Below are 19,193 nucleotides of genomic sequence, written 5' to 3' on the forward strand. Positions count from 1 at the left end.
CTATGAGCTTTTGTGCTTTGTTATGCAACTTTCTCAGTCATTATCTAGCCCTCTATTTCTGTTTCTCGCCGGAAAAGATGATCGGAAAATTATATTTTTCCCTTTTATTTTTAATGTCGTCGAAGAGCCCTCTGTTTCTTTTATCCTTCTGTTTCTTTTATCTAGTCTATTTTCTCTCTCTCTCTCTATTATCTCTTTCCCTTTTATTTTTGTTGTTTCTCTCTATCTCGTCTATTTTTCTCTCTCTCTATTATCTCTTTCCCTTTTATTTTTGCAGATTAATTTTTTTAGTTAATTTTTTTTTACTAATAATAAAATGTAATTTAAAAAACAATTTAAATTCATGCTATTCCAACTTTCTTACCAAACATAGGAATAAGAATGAGATTCTATTTTTACATATTCCATATTTGTAACCAAATGATAGAATGAAAATCATTATTCATATTCCATCCCATTCTTATTCCATTCTCACCTTCATTCTCATTCCATTCCAATGCATTCCACCACAACAAACATGCCCTTAACCCATACATACTCATTTAACTTTCCATCCGAATTCAATGTATTCAATCTAAAAAGTTATATTAGGTGGAGGTTAACAATTAATTTATATATACTTATTTAACTTTTCATTCGAATTTAAAATGAGACAAGATTTTCTTTGTAACATTCTTCTCCATCTGTCGGATAATAACGAATAAAGAAATTTGTTGACTGTGATACCAACCATGATTCACAATTCAATCCAAAAACTAAGTTTGGAAGATGGACTAACACTTCACTAGTAGTATAAACTAATTTTACTGTCAACTTTCGAAAAAAAAATTTTACTGTCAAAAGAAAGAAAGAAAAAACAAAAAAACATTTTGACTTAGACCTGGCCAGCTGTCACCGTCCTGAACTGACAATTAGATTGCACCAAGGTACATTACAAACACGGAATTTTATATATCAGCATCAACACCGGTGACTGAGAGAGACAGCGACACCAACCTGAAAATATCTCCAACTCACAAATGCCAAAACCACAATAGACGTTGTTTCCGTTTCCAAATCAATCCATCACTGGAAATAGGGCAAACCACAGAAAAGAAAAAATAATGGGAATCTTTTTTTCACATGAGAAACGTAACCAAACGCTCCTTCCTTCTTCAACAATTATCATCATCCAATCCCACCAGATATTCAAATTCCATCGTCAATTCCCCTGTTTGGCTACAATCTGCATATTCCGCACAATGCACCAGTCTTCACCATCTCTCTAAGATTAGGGTTTCCAAAACCTCTCCCTCATCCTTCTATATATCATCTCCTTCATATTCATCTTCTGCATCATCATCGTCGTCGTATTCAAAGATGGGACTTCTTGTATGGTATTTGGGTAAGCTCGAGTCTCGTCCTCTGCTCACTAAAAGCGCCACTGCCTCATTTATGTTCGCCGCTGCTGATTTGACCTCCCAGGTAAACCCTAGATTAATTTCACCCTTTTCTTTTTCTTTGTGTCATTTATTTCCTCCCACATGTAAGCCATTGCATAGAAGACCTATAGATGCACCGGTAAGAAGAGGAAGATTACATTTTTTCTTTGTGTTATTTTCTTCCTCTCATCTGTAAGCCATTGCATAGGGGTAGGAGGGAGAGCTGGCGCCCAAAATTAACGTGGAAAGAAATCATTTCAAAAAGTTAAATATTAGAGGAGAGATGGCTTATAATAGAAAAGAATGGAAAAAGAGAATTTATGTCGCCGACCCCATATATATGGGATTAAGGCAAGGATGATGTTAACCTGTAAGCCATTACATCTGCACACTACTTGCAGATGTCCTAACATTTAGCATTGCACCCTTGTAATTCTTGAGAAAATGGCTTCATAATGCAGTTAAAAAAAAAAAAACTCAGATCTCTTACTAGAGGAAACTTGTAGTTGATGTGTCCAAGAACATGGATCATTTTGTATGTAGAATGGGAATAGGTCATGACATGTCACATACCCTAGCAGCAAATACGGTATGACAGGGTCAGAGGGGAAGCCTTGTACAGTGGCATAGAATGTGATGGTATATTTTTATGCTAAGAATGGTTTTCTATTGACTCATAAATAAGAAAAAGTTAATATCATTAAAATGAACAAGTTGTCCATTTATTTTTGTAAACTCATATTAGAGTTGTCAAGTCAATAGAACTTAGGTTAGCAAATTTCCTTGATCAAAATTAGTGTCTATTCAGTTCTTCCGTTCGGTCAATACAATCTCACCAACCCCCCTACCCGTCACATTGTCTTTTGTAATAGCTACTCTTGCTGAGGCTAAAGTCTTCACCTATGAATGTTGTATATGTTAACGAGCTTGACTTTTGATTTAATTTTTACTTTAGTTAGAAAATTCACAAGTAAGTGTTGTGGTGGTTACCTCTTGCTCATGGTCGAAGATTTAGGGGTAAGTGCGTAAGCTTGGTCACCAAGGGCGCGTTCGTGAATATGCTAGGTTCAGAGACAAGTTGTTGCAAGGTTTATGTTTTCTTCCTACATTATAATGCAAGGATTTTGTGTTACTTAAAGATACTTTTGGAAGTATGAACTGGCAACATTTTCTGTAAAGGATTAGCTACTTTGTAAATTTTTGCACTCTAGCGCAGACACAGTAACATTTATACTTCTTTATTTTTCTAATTAATAACAATATCTAATAAACATATAAGGTCTCTCTCTCTCTAGCTGCCTGTGACTTTCATACATGCTTGACTGTAGTGGCATTTTGGGAAGCTCTGACAGCACTTCTCTTAATTTGATGGTTGTCTTTCTCATAATTGATGCCTGGTGTTACCATGAGCTGAGGACACGACTGCTAACTGATCTGCATCCTGATTTAGTGGGATAATTTGCACTATAATTAAGGATATTACAGTATCCATATGCTGGCAAAATAGAGAGAGAATCATAATGGTGGCGCTGCCTCTTGATGGGTGCAATTAAGATCAAGTCCCGGACCTGCTATGGTTTGTTCATACCCAATAACAATGAATGCTCTACTAAAGACTATTGTGGTTCAAGTTGAAGGCATCTTGATGATGAGGGAGAAGTGATAAAGGTTTTGGGTAGTAGTAGTGAAAGTGGCATGCCCACAATTTTTATCTGCAGACCTTCCATTTCATTAACTTGAAGGAGGATGGTGAGGCCAACAGAATCAGAGTGAGGGGTGAGGCCGAGAACCAACTCTGGATGTGGACATGGTGGATAGTAGTTCATCCTCATTGACTGCATCCCTTCCTCAAACAACTCTCTTATATCCCCAGCCGCAATCTTTAGAGCTTTAGCTATGAAATCGAGTATCTTTATAGCATGTTGTTTCAACTCAGACGCATAAATTTCCAGGGTATCTCTGCATGAAAAATTTAGTAGGTGTCAAAACTACTAAATAAATATTAGTTTAGAAGCTTGTGAAAACCAGTGACCCCTAGCCCTAGGAGTTCACTTAGTGTTCAGGAGCTTGCGAAAGAGCCCGTGCTTGCCATACCAAACCACTATGTTCAACTGGATTAAGAATCTTCAATTCTCTTGGATGGAACTTCCTTGCCCACAATTTCTTTAATCAATATGGAACATTTGGTTATGGAAGAAGCCAAAGATTATCAACTAGAGAAGTTGCACTCAACATGCAAAGAGTGGAGCATTTTTCAGGTTTAATTTCATCCCCCTTCACAAAATTTTAGTCATTATATTCTTTCCAATCCTAGATGTGCTTTGAAAGTTGATCTTGGAAAGTATAGAATTCAGTCCATTGAGCTTTTATTCTTGGCTGTGTATTTCTTCTTAAATTTCCCAATTCCTTCTTCACTTTGTGAAAATATGCATTTCTTGTTCATTGTTTTCTGTAATGTTACGTTTGGGAGTAATGAATCGACATTTTAGATTGAGAATTGAAGAAAATTTAATTCAGACTTTGTCCTAAATTTCCTCCAATTCCAAATTCAAGGCGTGGATTGGGTCCAAAACATGGCATAACTTTAAATGGCAAATTAGCTAGTTGGATATTTCAAAGACATAGTTGCAGGCAAAAAGATAAGAAAGAAGGAAACTAAAAGAAATACAAGTTATAGATTTGGCCAAATTAAAACCATACAATAATTAAGCCTTGTTTTCCCATTTGTTTGTTTGTGTGTGTGTATATATATATATATATATATATATATATATATGTAGATATATGTTTACAAATAAAAGAAAATACTGCAAAAAAATTAACAGTAGTGATTATATATGTTTATAGCTGGTGAACCAGGGAGTGGATTCTTCATTAGTGGAGAAACTGAAATATGAGATTGAAGAATTCTACAAGCTCCCTATGGAAGAGAAAATGAAACATAAGATGAGGCCTGGTGATGTTGAAAGGTATGGACAAACCATTCTCTTCTCCGAAGATCAGAAGGTTGACTGGGCTGATAGATTTTATATGATAACTAAACCCCAACCATTTGAAGTAAAGTTTGAAGTAAAGTTTAAAATAATAATGATGATTTTTTACTTATCAAAAAAAAAAATGATAACTAACCCCCAACCATAGAAGAAAGCCACCCCTCTTGCCAGATATCCCTTCATCACTTAGGTGCTCTCACTCTCTCTCACACACACATGCATAATATATTTGTATTTATGCATTGCTATATGTAAGTATGCATGCATACATATATGTGTATATTTTATGTGTGTAAAATACTTACATGTATGTATATTTCATCCATATCACTGCAGGAATACCTTGGAATCATACTTTTCTGAGTTGCAAAAACTTTCCAAAACAATTCTTGGGTTGATGGCAAAGGCTCTACAGATTGATGAGGAAGAGGTAAAAGAGATGTTTGAAGATGGGATGCAATCAGTGAGGATGACTTACTATCCACCATGTCCAAAACCAGAGCTGGTTGTTGGCTTTACACCGCACTCGGACGCTTCTGGCATCACCATCCTTCTCCAAGTCAATGGAGTGGAAGGCCTCCAAGTTAGAAAAGATGGATTTTGGATCCCTACAAACTTCCTTCCTTGTGCCTTTATGGTGAATGTAGGAGACTTTCTAGAGGTTTGCATACCTACATGGTTAGATCCTTCCCCATTCTCTTTATCACTAACTAAATCTAATAAATTTTCAATACCTATTTTCTGGTTTGGATGTCAATTTAAAATATACAAGCACCTTTTATAATGTTGCTCTTTTGTGACCTAGAGGTCACAGATTCAAAACAGAAATGGCCTTCCACAAGTACGTAAGACAACTTACAGCTTACTCTTCCTAAATCTTGCAATGATAGGAGTCTCGTACACTAGACTAGTACTATATTTTTTACCTAGCTACTACTGCCTGACATAAGTTTTGCAGGATCACAATTTCCTTTTCCTAAAATTAACTTATGCAGCATCACTCATTTCAACATTCTGGGCTCCTTTACTAATTGCTGGTATAGTAAGTACAGATGCTTAATTTGTGAAGTTCTGTAATAAATTTTAAATTTTTTTTACACTCACCTTCCTTGGTCTTAATTGCTAAGACTCGTTTAATTCTTTTTTTACACTCACCTACCTTCTTTAGTTTGATTTGAATTTTCCTTTTCCTTTTCCCACTGTTGGAGTCTACTATTCATCGTCCCACAGACATATTCATCATAATATGGCCATGGTGTGAGTTCCATGATTTAACTTGTTAACACCAAACACTTCAATTCCAAATATCTTTAGGAAACAACACTAATTATTTTCATATTTGGTCGGCCTCTTTGTCGCTTACCTTCAAAACACACAAGTCTTGCTCTTTTTATATAGGGACCTACGTTGAATAAGACCATACCACCCTAAGTCTACTTTTCGTAGTTTTATCTTGTTATACCTAACGTTCCCATCGCATAGTCACATGTTATTTATCTTATCTTTTCTAGTAATTTTTATCATCTCGCAAAGCATCCTTGTCTCCACCACATGGATGAAGCTGTATTTGTGTCTTTCTTAACATTGTATTTTGGTCAGCCTCTTTGTTGCTTGCCTTCAAAACACACAAGTCTTGCTCTTTTTATATAGGGACCTACGTTGAATAAGACCATACCACCCTAAGTCTACTTTTCGTAGTTTTATCTTGTTATACCTAACGTTCCCATCGCATAGTCACATGTTATTTATCTTATCTTTTCTAGTAATTTTTATCATCTCGCAAAGCATCCTTGTCTCCACCACATGGATGAAGCTGTATTTGTATCTTTCTTAACATTGTATTTTGGTCAGCCTCTTTGTTGCTTGCCTCCTCAATTTCTTTCTGTTTATTGTGTTCATGTACAGATCTTTAGCAATGGTGTCTATCGCAACATTGAGCACAGGGTGACAGTAAATCCATTGGAAGAGAGGATCTCTATTGCTATGTTTTTCAATCCCAAATTCCAAGCAAAGGTTGGACCTACAGCTCGTACTATAACCCCAGAAAACCCACCATTGTTCAAAAGGGTGGAGATGGAGAAGTGTGTCAAAGATTTCTACTCCCATAAGCTCAATGGAAAGTCATTCTTAGAGCGAATGCAAATTGAAATTGATGGTGATCATGAACTTGCTCAACAAATAAAATGGTGTAATATATTGAGGTTTGAAGTTAAATTTTATAAAATTGTGTCTTGTTTAATGTTGTTATAAATAAAATGGTGTGATCGATGTCTATTATGGTTTGGAGTATATGTGTTGTATATAAGTCGTACCACATTGCTGGTGGGATAATGTTGTTATAAATAAAATTGTTTTATGTACTTGTTGGTTTGGAGTTAAATCTTGTAAATGGTATTATGGTACCTCTTGTATGTAAAGTTATACTAGTCTCTATTACATTGATGAATTTTATGGTGGGATAATTCAATCCTGTTTTGTATCTAAACTTGTTACAATTTAGGGTTGCATAATAATGGAATGATATTGGTTTTTATGTATATATGGTACTGCTAAGACGTTATATATCCGAAGACTTGAACATTAATTTGGTAATCAGGTGCAAAAGGAATCAACAAATTGCGGTAGAATTTGAAAGTGAACATGATCCAAAGCACAAGAGAGCTTTATGGAGGTACTAATTTGATCCGAACTTCAAAGTGGTTATTTTGGAGCACCAAATCAGTGCAACGATGACAACAACATAAAACTAGCATGCCATAATTATTGCATTCGACATAGCCACTAATACCTACCAGCTTGAGTTATTATTATCCATGGGCACTAATAAGGGTCTTTAATTGAAGTGTTAGAGATACAAGGCAGCTACCTTCCATGGGATTAATACCTCATTCCCGCAACATCCACGTATCATTGGCAGTAGAATTTCAATGCATCAATTGCAACCTAGCATATCATCAAGCCTCAAACAAGAAAGTTTCAAACCAGAGGAAAAGAAACAGTGTCATGATTTTATTAACTTGAAATAAAACTAGTTACAGGTGAACTTTTATACAATTCACAAACAAGGCACATGGCCACTCAACAACTAGGAACTAAGCAAGAGTCAACTCCTAGCAAAAGTCAAAATACACCTTGCCAAAGTAACACCAAAAAAAATTACAGTGGCAATCTCTCTGTACATAAGAGGCAAGCTTTAGCCTTGTGCCATTTCAGGCAAGCTTTAGCCCTGTTTCTCAGAGTTTTCTGCAGCAGTAAACATATACATTTCTATTCGCAAAATTTTCTTTTACAGTTGTAAAGAATGAACTGATTCCAAATTGCTGAAAAAAATGAATGGCGTTGGAAGCTATTCTGGTTTGAAACTTATCCCAAGATCTCTCCCTCTTCTACATCAATCGCCTCCTCATCCATGTAGAAGTCATCCTCCTTCAGAAACAAACCCAATAACTCCAACGGTTTATTTGATACAAATACTCTAAGGTTCTCAAAGTATTGGACAATTTGCAGATTGTCCTCGAACTCTACAGTCTTCTCCAACTGAAACGAGGAAAGGGGAAGACAAGTTAATTTCTTTTTAAGCAACAGATTCAAAGGTGTACATCAGGAAAGAAAAAAAAAAAAAAATTTGAACAAAAAATAGACAAACATAAACCTTCTGCAGACGAAGTCGGGCAGCGTCTCTTTCTCTCTTCTGCATCATTTGTCGTGCTTCTGCTATCTTTTGTGAAAAAGATTCATCGGCTCTGATTTGGGGTTCAACTCTGCCCTTATCTGTAAACAAGAAATTTAAGAGTTCAAATATGATTTTGAATTGACATTTTGTTTCAATTAGAAGGAAGACAAAAATGTCTCATTTCCCCTTGTAAAGTCACTTCATGCAATATGGAACCTATGCTCCTGTCAGCATTCCACACCTGAGATACTTAATGCAAACTAAAAAATAACCATAGGGGAGCCAATATCCTATCCTTTTTTTCTCAATTTCAGCCAAAAACTTATTTATCCAAAACACAAATTAATAAAACTTGAGTTCATTTATGGAATAGTAAAGATTACCTTTCCCATGCAGCCTTGCAACTCTTTCCTTTTCCTCCCTTTTAGCCTGGTCAGCTTTACCAGCCTGAAGAAGAATTAGACAAGAAGCTTAATGAGCAAAACCACAACAGCAAAACCTCAACCTTGCAGTTGAAAACTAATCAATGAAAAATACTTACTTTGATAGCCCTTGCATCGAGACAACTCCTGATAATTCTTTCCAGCTCGCACAAAGTGTTATCATCCAATGCTTCAATATTTAATTTGATCTTTTCTGGTTTCAGGTAGGTGAAAGCATCATTTTGAAGGAAACCCTGCAATTGGTGCGCCTTCTTTCCAGTTGATACTTCCACAAATGAATCTTTCCTAACATTTTTCTTCTTTGTCTTGTCACAGTTCAGATTTCCCGAACGAATCCCAGACACCATTTTGTCACCAACAATGCATGAATCACCTACTGCACAATTAGCACCACAAACAAGACTAAATACATTAAAAAGATCACTTTTCTTTTTTAATTCAATGAAAAGAATGAATATAAGAACCCCAAGTTATAATAATAATAATAATTTTTCTTTTTTAATTCAATGAATAGAACACGAGTTATTAAAAAGGAACAAATAAAGATAACCCCTAATTGCAACCTAATTATAGGGAGAAAACAATTGCAACTTCCAAAAAAAAATTGTATGAAACAGTAGTGATTGGTTTTGGAAATTAATCAATAATCACATCCTTGAATCATGAAACATCAATTAAAATATAACCCTGAAATCATACAATTAGCAAAATACGAAGACAAACAAAAATTCGAAGATAATTACCAGAATTGAATCCGAATGACGTGAAAATCTGTATCAATCGACCAAAAAAGGGAATGGAAGAGAAAGGAAAGTAAAGGTTTAGAGAGGCAACGAGATTTTCGGAAAGAAAAGGGAAAGAAATGATTTTCGAGGGTTTAGGTCTGAATTTGTGTGTCAAAGAGAGAATAGGGCTCTATCAATAAATAGGGCTTTATCAGAAAATAAGGCTTTATCAAGTTGGCGGCGCTGCTGTACGTATTGCGAGGGTTTAGGTCTGAATTTGTGTCAAAGAGAGAATAGGGCTTTATCAGAAAATAACATGCTATGCCGATTGATAAAGAAGAAGTCAAAGGGAACTATTGGATTTACATCGGCTTAAGGACAAAAGAAAATCAAATAGAAATATACCTTCGCAAATGCTGCACTGTGTGAGACTTCAATTTCAAGATGCTGTGATGAAGTCGAAAACTTGGTTCATCGGACGCATGAAAATGCCTCGGCGTATTGAGAAGACCGAGCATAAGCCCTTCTTATCAAGTTGGCGGCGCTGCTGTACCTATTGCGAGGGTTTAGGTCTGAATTTGTGTGTGTCAAAGAAAGAATAGGGCTTTATCAGAAAATAGGGCTTTATCAAATTGGCGGCGCTGCTATACGTATTGCGATTTGCAAAGGAATAAAGGGGAGGAAAAGATTTTCGAGGGTTTAGGTCTGAATTTGTTTGTGTCAAAGAGAGAGTACGGCTTTATCAGAAAATAGGGCTTTATCAAGTTGGCGGCGCTGCTATACGTATTGCGATTAGGGCAAGTGCTGGCAATACATGCTAGCAAAATTAAGAAATAGAAATCATAAATATTTATTTCAAATTAAAAAATAAAATAAAATAATCAAAATCATAAATTTATTTTTTACAATAAAAATAAATCACATATAAAAAGAAATAGTAAAGAAAAAAAACCAAAAAAAAAAAGAAAAGAAAGAAAGGGAAAAGAGCCGTTGCTTGTGGGCAAAAAAAAAAAGAGGACAAGAGCTATTGCTGCAGGGCATATGGGGCTTGTTTGGCTCGCAAAGGATTTGTTACCTGTTGCGATGTCCTTTGCTAGTTTTCCTTTGGGTCCCACAGATTGCTAGCTTTATACCAATTCACATACTAGCAACACCAACTCCAGAGCTAGCAAACAAGCCCTTGTACCGGTTGCTCTTAGCCTAGCAATAGTGGGGATAATGCAAAAATGACTGTGTTACCCTCACCACAATTATATTTCTTTTCTTATTGCATTTTAATTTTTAATGAGAGAGAGTTTGAGGATAAATCAAAACATATATATATTTTTTCTTTCTAATAGACATGCATAAAAAATATTTTTATTACTTTTCTTTTCTTTCTTTTCATTATCTTTTGGATTCGTATTGGTTAATAAAATTTATGACCCTAGTTGTCATTTTGGATATATTTTAGATTGTATATATATATATATATATATATATATATATAGATCTATCTAATTTCGAAGTGAGACAAATTTAGTAATTAATTTTTATCCAATAAATTTGAAATAGAGGCATTTCCTAATATACCTATATCCTTTTAACATCTGCATATTTCATTTATCTTAAGAAAAATTTATGAGGTTATTTTTGTAGTCACTACCATTAAGCACAAATCAATATTTGTTTTAATGAGCTTGGATGATTATGATTTACCATAAGTTGATGGCAGGTACTATATACCTTATTTATTTTGTTTGGATTAGAGTATGTGATCGGTCTCTACCATTAAGCACAAATCAATATTTGCTTTAATGAGCCTGGATGATTATGATTTACCATAAGTTGATGGCAAGTACTATATACCTTATTTATTTTGTTTGGATTTTTTTTAGGGGCGTGGCAGAGCCCATTAACTCAAATTCAGAATAGCTAAACCTATCCTATTTATAACCGAATAAAAGAAATCAGTCTATTGTAGGAAAGTTAGGATTACCACTTTCCTTTTAGGTTCTTCAATGCCTAATTGAAGGGGACTTTAATAACAGATAATGGAATAGATGAAAGGAGAAAGAGAACTGCACAAGCATTCATCAATCCCAGAAATTTATAAAATAACAGAGGGGACAAAAGCCAAGCGTCCAATCTCTTATTCCATAAATAGAATTCCAGTACAAGGTTTACAAGTAAAGGAATTGTAATCAAACTATAATACCAGTCCTATGAAAATACAGATAAAGTAATATACTGGAAAAGGAAAGAAAAATACAAGGAAAGTGGAAAATATTACATGATGAAAAATGCATTGTGTGGTCAGGGACCATTGTGCAAATATCTTCTAGTGCTATTTATAGAGAAGTCTTGTAGCGGTTGAAAGTAGTTTGGTATTTTCATGTTGTTTAAATTCAAATTCAAAATCAAATACTGATTTAATTATTTAAATCACACAACCAATATCTAGGCTTTGAAAAATCATCCATGTCTCCATTAATATTATTTTATTAATGGGCAAATTTCTCAAAACCCCCAAAACTATCAATAAGTGATCATAAAACCCCAACCTGTTTCTAAAAACCCCAACACTATTATGAAGTTATCACATTACCTAAATATCCGAGTCCGACCCGTTAACCGGGCTGTGAAATGACAAATTTAACCTTATCATTTAATGTTAAATTAAAAATAGAAAATTATTATTTTTTAAATTACAAAAATACCCTCTCCTTTTTTCTTTTTCTTTTTTTCTTTTTTGTTTCTTCTCATCATCATCTCCGGCAGCAAGAATATTATTGGCGATGAAGCTAATCGCCGCCAGCAGTGACCAAACCAGGTCGCTGTCGGCTTCCTCTCATTCCACCTAGACTGATCGCTGCTTACCATTGCTTATTTCTCATCGGCGGCCCAAGGTTGTGCCCTTCTTCTACCGATCAACTAGGTTGCCAGAGCGCGACCTGGTGAGCACCATGGATGATGACCAGAAGCTTTTCAAAATTGAGAGAAGAATGTAATACCCCTAGTTTCCAAAAGGATAGAATGGGAATTTAATTTTGATAATTTTGAGTTTTATTGCATTTTTAATATGTGAGTTATGTGTTTTGGTTTGTTTAATTGATTAAGTGTGTATTTATTTTTAAATAAATGATTTACTTAAATTTGTTTTAATTAATTACTTGAATAAATTGATTGAGTTAATTGTTTTATTTGAATTAATTGGCTTCTTTTTGGTTTAGTTGCATCTTCGTTTTATTTGACTTAAGTTATTTGATGTAGTTATTTAATTATGGAAATTAAGTGAATGAATTGTTTTAAAACAATACGTTAGTTAAACAATAGGGTTAAGAAGATTGTATAGTAAGCCGTCGTATTTTACAACTTAGAGGGTTTCATGGGCCGACTAGGATTGGAGTTAGGGCTTAGTCTCTGAATACACGTGAATTAAGGTTATTGCTTTCACCTATAAGTATAAGCAATACGGTGGTTTAGGGTTTAGGAAAAATAAACGTACGTTCTGTAAACCACAAACAGAGCTCTAATCTTGTAGTAAAAACCAGAGAGATACAGAGAGAACCGTAGTGGGAATTTGGGTGGTTTACAAAGCTGAGTCAAGGAAGGAAGTTTGGTGTGTGTTATTGGACTGCAATAGGTGTAGCAAGGGTGGTTTAACACAACCCACATTGCCGGAGAAGATAGAGACAACAGGTGGAGTTTTTATTCAAAGTTTCAAAGGCAAGTTCTGTTCTTCTCTTTCCCAAGAATTTGTGTTATGTGCATGCTTAGTTGGACTCCAGGAATTAAACTAAGTGTTAATCACATTGTTTAAACATGTTAAATCAGTTTCTAACATCACTGGATTATATTCTATTTCTCAGTTTTTACAAGTTTCAGTTTTTATATGTTTATCATTGCTTAAAACATTGATCTGTAATTAAATTCATAGATGTATAACAGAATTGAAAGACTGAAAACCACATGAGTCGGAGAAGACAAAAAAAAAACAGGCACGGCTCTTAGAAGTGAGAGCAGGCTCCAAAAATGGAGGGAGCCTGCTCCCAAAACACAAGAGCCGGCTCTCTAAGGTTGAAAGCCGGCTCTCAACCATCTAGAGCCGGCTCCCAAGGAAGGGGAGCCGGCTCTCCTTTTTTGGAGAAGGCTTTTTGAAACTCAGAGCCTTCTCTTTCTCTTGGAATTGTATAAAACTGAGTTTCTAGGTTCTGTTTGGCTATCACTGTGGTTCTTAAAATTGTTTAAAAGCTTTTGGGTGACTTAATACATGGTGTAAGACTTATAAAATAGTTGAGAAGCAAGTTTATAGTCAGAATTTAGGACAGAGTTAACATAAGTTTAATCGAAGGTCGGTATGTGGATAAGTGAACAATTAACTTATGTTGCAGACTGATTTGCAATTTGATTTCTTTGCATGATCTTAAGTTTTAATCATGTTCTGTAGTTGAGTTATGAGCATTATGTTATTTAAATACATGTATGCTTTGTTGGGATTGATTGATAATTTTAATCTGTTATATATCTCATTTGTTACAACACTGTTTGGAGGAGATTTGATGCCTTTGCATGTTCTTAGGTTTGGAATCATGTTTTGCAGCTCTGTTATAAGCATGTTGCTATTTAATAATGTGTATGCTTAGTTGGAATAGACTGATGTTTAAGTCTGTACATAAATGTATCAATTATAGTACTGTTTGGAGAAGTAAGTTTCATAAACATGTTTTATTAAACTTAATGGACTGAAACTTGGGTTCTAAATCTTTCAGTGGAGGCATGACTTAGTTACACCCATGTTTAACTATACTTATGTTGGACCAAATTTATATACACCTTGCTACGGAACTGCATCGATTTATGGACAAGTTGAAGAATGTAAATGCTTAGATTATTTTAGTAGTTTACATTATTGGAATGTTATTGTTAGGCCTTATAATGAATGCTTAATATTGATATATATGTATTAGATTATAATGATGCATATTTTAGAGAATGGTTGTTGTATACGTAGTGTTATTTGTAAACTATGCTATTTGGAGGATTGTATGTACCGGTATGGGACGGTGACATACTAGGTATGGATTAGATCAAGCACTAAATCCTACCTAATTTGGATTAAGGTATGGATTAACCATAAAGGTTAAGTCCATCACCTACTTGTATCATGTCAATCAAATAAATTGAATGACCTATTATGGTTTCAAAATGGTTTTGTTATACATATATCAGACTACTATACAGATGGATGATATTTTGTATTAAGAGTACGGACTTTATATATTTATGTTATGGTGCCATGGTATGAGCTTGAGTCTCAGGACCATGGTTAGGGTGCGTATATCGCCTAGGATGGATAACTGGACAGTGGTTTTGTTCCCTGGTAGGTCTAGATACACATGACCACATTACGTGCGATTTGCATGGTATCTCTACTCAGGCTGAGACATACCTATTGGACTAGTGAGCGTCCTATAGTGTGTAATATATACATATATGGACTACTCTAGATATTGTTGAGTCTATCTAAGATATATCTGCGTATCGGATTCCTATTTGGATTGTAGTAGATCAGGACTTGCATGTGGGCCTGACCCACTCTATTATTTTTCAGGTGTTCAACAGTACCTGGCTTAGAGCTTGATCGTATTGATGCAGATACAGACACTCACTCTTCCGGTTACATAGGATTTTCTTTCTATTTTAATTTTAGATTTTAATTCTGTAAATTTATTCAAGGATTTGGGATTAGGGGTCCACTAGGTGGATTCCCGAGTTGTACGGTTTTAAATTATATTTATTATTTCAAGTTTGGGGATTCTTATTTTAGATTTCTTTCAGCGTATTATTAATTTATTCTTAATTCGGTTTTTATTTATGCTTGTTTACATATTAATTGTTTGGTATCCCTCGGATCTGTGCTCGGACTTGATCACCCGTGGCTCTAGAATCGAGGGGTATCATAAAGAATGATTCACCAATGAAAAGTGTATGCATCAACGTCATGAAGATTTGACGATGAAGCCATTGAAGCGCCGAATCTTGAAGTCACAGATATTAAGGAACCATCGAGAGATATGGAAAAGAGCGAGTGAAAATGCTACACGACGACTCACCCACCTTTCTCTTCTTCCACTACCTCATCGTCTTCATCTTTCTTCTCAGGGAACCTAATTTAAATGAGAGAGAAACTTTATGCTCTTTGTAAAAAAAAAAAAAAAAAAAAAAAAGGCCCATTAGACTTGAATTTCATAACATTCAATCACACGCAAGATTTGACGATTTCTCCATCTCAAGCCCAATTTTCCTCCTCTGTTTCTCACTCCAATGTACCTATTCTCTCTCTAAAATATCAGGGAACCCAATTCTTCCAATTAAAGGCTCAGAAGTTACAACCGCAACATAGGTAGAAGAAACAGAGTGTTGAGACCAGAACAATGGCTTCAAACACAGACACGATAATAAAAAGAGAGTCGTTGATGAACCCAATCTGAAAAGTCAGCCTCTTCCACCGAAACCCAGAACTCCTGAACCTCCATGTCCATGAACTCTTCCTCCCTAGTCTCTTGAAGCTGAACCACGGCTTCTTCTCCATCTCTCTCTCTCTCTTTACTTTTTCTCTCTCTATATTTTGTGTTGGTGCAAATGTATGACACGCAGTTTGGTTTATTATACACAATACTAGAGCTGTCTTTGCTTTGATTTCTTCATTGATACCTGGTTTGGTAGCTGCCGGCGGCGATTTGCTTCATCGCCGGCAGTATTCTTGCTGCCGGAGATGATGATGAGAAGAAACAAAAAAGAAAAAAGAAAAAGAATAGGAGAGGGTATTTTTGTAATTTAAAAAATAATAATTTTCTATTTTTAATTTAACATTAAATGATAAGGTTAAATTTGTCATTTCACAGCCCGGTTAACGGGTCGAACTCGGATATTGAGGCAATGTGATAACTTTATAATAGTGTTGGGGTTTTTAGAAACAGGTTGGGGTTTTATGATCACTTATTGATAGTTTTGGGGGTTTTGAGAAATTTGCCCTATATTTATTTATATATTGGCAACTCAACCATGCCTCCTTAAGTATATATTTATATTTTTAAATTAGCAACTCATCCATACTTCCTATGTATATATTTTATTCATACAAATAATAAGACAATATATTTATGCCTTTGGCAAGTCATCAATGCCTATAATTCAACCATGTATCAAACCTTAGAATTAATAAAATAATAAAACAACTTATACCTAGACATTTCATGCATATCATATCCATATATAATTCATTTAAATAACCAGCCTAATATTACCTATTAACCATGATATACCAAAGAAGAATAATAATATTAATTATCTTAAATTATATACATATATTATATAACATAAATATATGTACAACACCTTCCATAATAATCTTTGATTATTTAAAATCATATATACATATATATTAATATATATATATGTATATATGGTTTAATTAATTTATGTTTTGTATGGAAGGAAGTATATATATATATATATATATATATATATATATATATATATATATATATACATACCTCATTCCATCACCAATTATTAATGAATTATGTTTATGCACTCATTAATAGTTTCCCATAAATACTCCATCGGTTTAAATAATTTTTCAATATTGTCTCACTAAAACATAAATATTTCTTTGTAATGGGAATTTGAGAATGAAATTGGTACCATTGGAAAGAGGACGAAATTTTTTTAAATTTGAGCTCAAGAATGACCCAATTTCGATTTAAGATGACTAAGTTATAACCATTTCAACTTCAAGTGTCGAAATAGACGAATAGGGATTTCCTACGCGCACCCACGCGCTTAGCACGCACTTGTACGCACTGGATCCAAGCCTCCGTGTGTGCTGGTATTGGCTAAACTCTTTCAACTGCTGTGACCTCGCCCACACCAGATTATTTCTAAGTTTACTTGACCATATCTACGATTCAGATGCACATGCGTACCTTTTTCCATACGCCGCAATGCACCGAATCATTCTACTTATATTAAATTAATCCAATGGTCTAGATTAGCGTGTGTAACATTTTATCATGTGCCACAATGCACCGGATTAATCCACTTAAGGTTAAATAATCTACTGGCCCAGATCAGCATGTGTACCACCATTTTATGCGCCGCAAATGCATCAATCCACATAACCTTTACTAATCTAATAGCCCAGAAAAATTTAAGGAAAATACAGAAATTCGTAGAAAATTCTATAAACCCTAAATAATCCCCTTAGGTCACAGATCAAGCATAACAGATGATTTTAAATATATACAACCTATATATATAATTAAAATCCAACAATTCCAAAAATAAAATAATAATAAAACAAGTTTTTAATACTCCAATTTAATCAAATAAAATTAACTTAATGATTTTGGTTAATCCGTTTTAACCATGAGTTAAATTAATAAATTAAATCTAAAGCCTTGATACTCAAGGTGAAATCCTTATGAGTTCTAAGAGGAAAAATAGAGAAAACTCATCTGAAAGTTTCGACACGAAACCAAAGCTTTGATCGTCTCTTCCAAATCCGACGTCCTTTTTCTCTGATTCGGCCTCCTCTTTATCAGCCTTCTCCTTTTCTCTCTCTGCCTCTTTTTTTTTTTTTTTTAACGTGTAAATTTTTAACAATAAAACTTTATGTGTATATTTATACACATAAATAACCTAATCATTTTTCTAGTATGGCTACCAAATAAAATAAATAATAATTATCTTAATTAATATATATACACATATATTTTATAATATATATATGTATATTTCCTTTCATGCTAATCTTTAACTAATTAAATTATATTCACATATTTATATATATATATATTTCCTTCCATAATAATTATTAATTAATTATATTTATATACATATAATTATATATATAATTATGTAAAGATAATTATTTAAATATCTTTATAACCATGGGCCCTTATTAATTAACCCAACAAGGCTTCCTTTAAGCCCAAGACCACATCCATTGATCTCACTTCCTTTAAACCCAAATCCAATTAATTTAAATAAATAAAAATATCAAAATAAATCTATTAATTACAATTAATTCATAATAAAATCACACAAGCAAAAAAATCACACATAATCAAATAAGCAACTTAAAAACAACGCAATCATGACATTCTAGTCAAGCAAACCAACACACCAATTTATCAAATATAATCACGAATATAATCACGAAATATAATTTAATAAAAAATGAGACAATTAATCATAACATTCAATTAAATAAAATAAATAATTTAAAAATAAAATAAATGCAATTAATTCCAATTAAATCAAACAAATCATATTAATTTAAAAATAAAAATAATTAATCCCTATAAATAATTCATTTAAAATACTGAGGTATTATACAAATGTACTGTTAGCAGTTTTTATCAATTGTTTCTCTCTATGAACTCTCCCGCCTTATCTCCCCCATCTGCTTGTAGTAGCAATGCTCATATTCACTACCCAAACTGGTTTGAGATATGGAAATTGAAAACAAAGCACAAAATCCAATTTTTTATTTGGCAATGTGCTCATGACCGCTTCCCAACCCTCCAAAACCTTAAGAGCAAACGCACTGTCTTCTGTGATATCTGTTCGGTTTGTGGTTTGGAGAAGGAAACGCTAATTCATCTTCTTTTTAGATGCCCATCATCTATTTCTGCTTGGTGTCTCTACCCTTTGCTATTGGATTTCCAATCTATCCCATGCATCTCATGGCCCAGATTATGAAACTCCTCTTATCTCTCTGTGATTTGTCTATATATATATATATATATATAGTTTAAAATTGTCATTAAGTGAATGGTGACTAGGGTCACACATTCCTTTTAATTTCAAAAGTTATGTAACTTATGTTAGTATTGGTCTATAAAATGCAACAAATGATAAATTTTTAGTAATATTTATTTATTTTTAAT

At 33.9% G+C, this 19,193-nt stretch overlaps 2 protein-coding genes across 5 annotated transcripts in view; one reads left to right on the top strand and one right to left on the bottom strand.

Moving 5' to 3' along the window:
* The first annotated feature begins 701 nt into the window (after positions 1-701).
* Positions 702-6,866, top strand: LOC132279486 (codeine O-demethylase-like). The gene is made up of 4 exons (XM_059781473.1): positions 702-1,464; positions 4,269-4,390; positions 4,751-5,075; positions 6,320-6,866. The coding sequence occupies exons 1-4, from the start codon at positions 1,123-1,125 to the stop codon at positions 6,662-6,664; spliced, it is 1,134 nt and encodes a 377-aa protein (XP_059637456.1). The 5' UTR covers positions 702-1,122; the 3' UTR covers positions 6,665-6,866.
* A 535-nt stretch (positions 6,867-7,401) lies between these two features.
* The window catches only part of LOC132278540 (transcription factor GTE9-like), a 40,171-nt gene continuing 28,379 nt past the window's right edge, over positions 7,402-19,193 (bottom strand). The window contains exons 1-5 of one of the 4 annotated variants that reach the window (XM_059780353.1): positions 9,661-10,042; positions 8,629-8,903; positions 8,471-8,534; positions 8,067-8,185; positions 7,402-7,951 (exon numbers count right to left, since the gene is read on the bottom strand). In XM_059780353.1, coding sequence (XP_059636336.1) covers positions 7,778-7,951; positions 8,067-8,185; positions 8,471-8,534; positions 8,629-8,877 — 606 coding nt within the window. In that variant the 5' untranslated portion in view covers positions 8,878-8,903; positions 9,661-10,042 and the 3' untranslated portion in view covers positions 7,402-7,777. Of the gene's footprint in view, positions 7,952-8,066; positions 8,186-8,470; positions 8,535-8,628; positions 8,907-9,660; positions 10,043-19,193 lie in introns of those variants that run through there. The other 3 variants (XM_059780351.1, XM_059780354.1, XM_059780352.1) reach the window with 3 other exon arrangements.

Source organism: Cornus florida, unplaced genomic scaffold (assembly GCF_030987335.1).
Source record: "Cornus florida cultivar Cherokee Brave unplaced genomic scaffold, ASM3098733v1 CherokeeBrave_3.0.0_Hap2_Chr10, whole genome shotgun sequence".
NCBI classification, from domain to species: Eukaryota; Viridiplantae; Streptophyta; class Magnoliopsida; order Cornales; family Cornaceae; genus Cornus; species Cornus florida.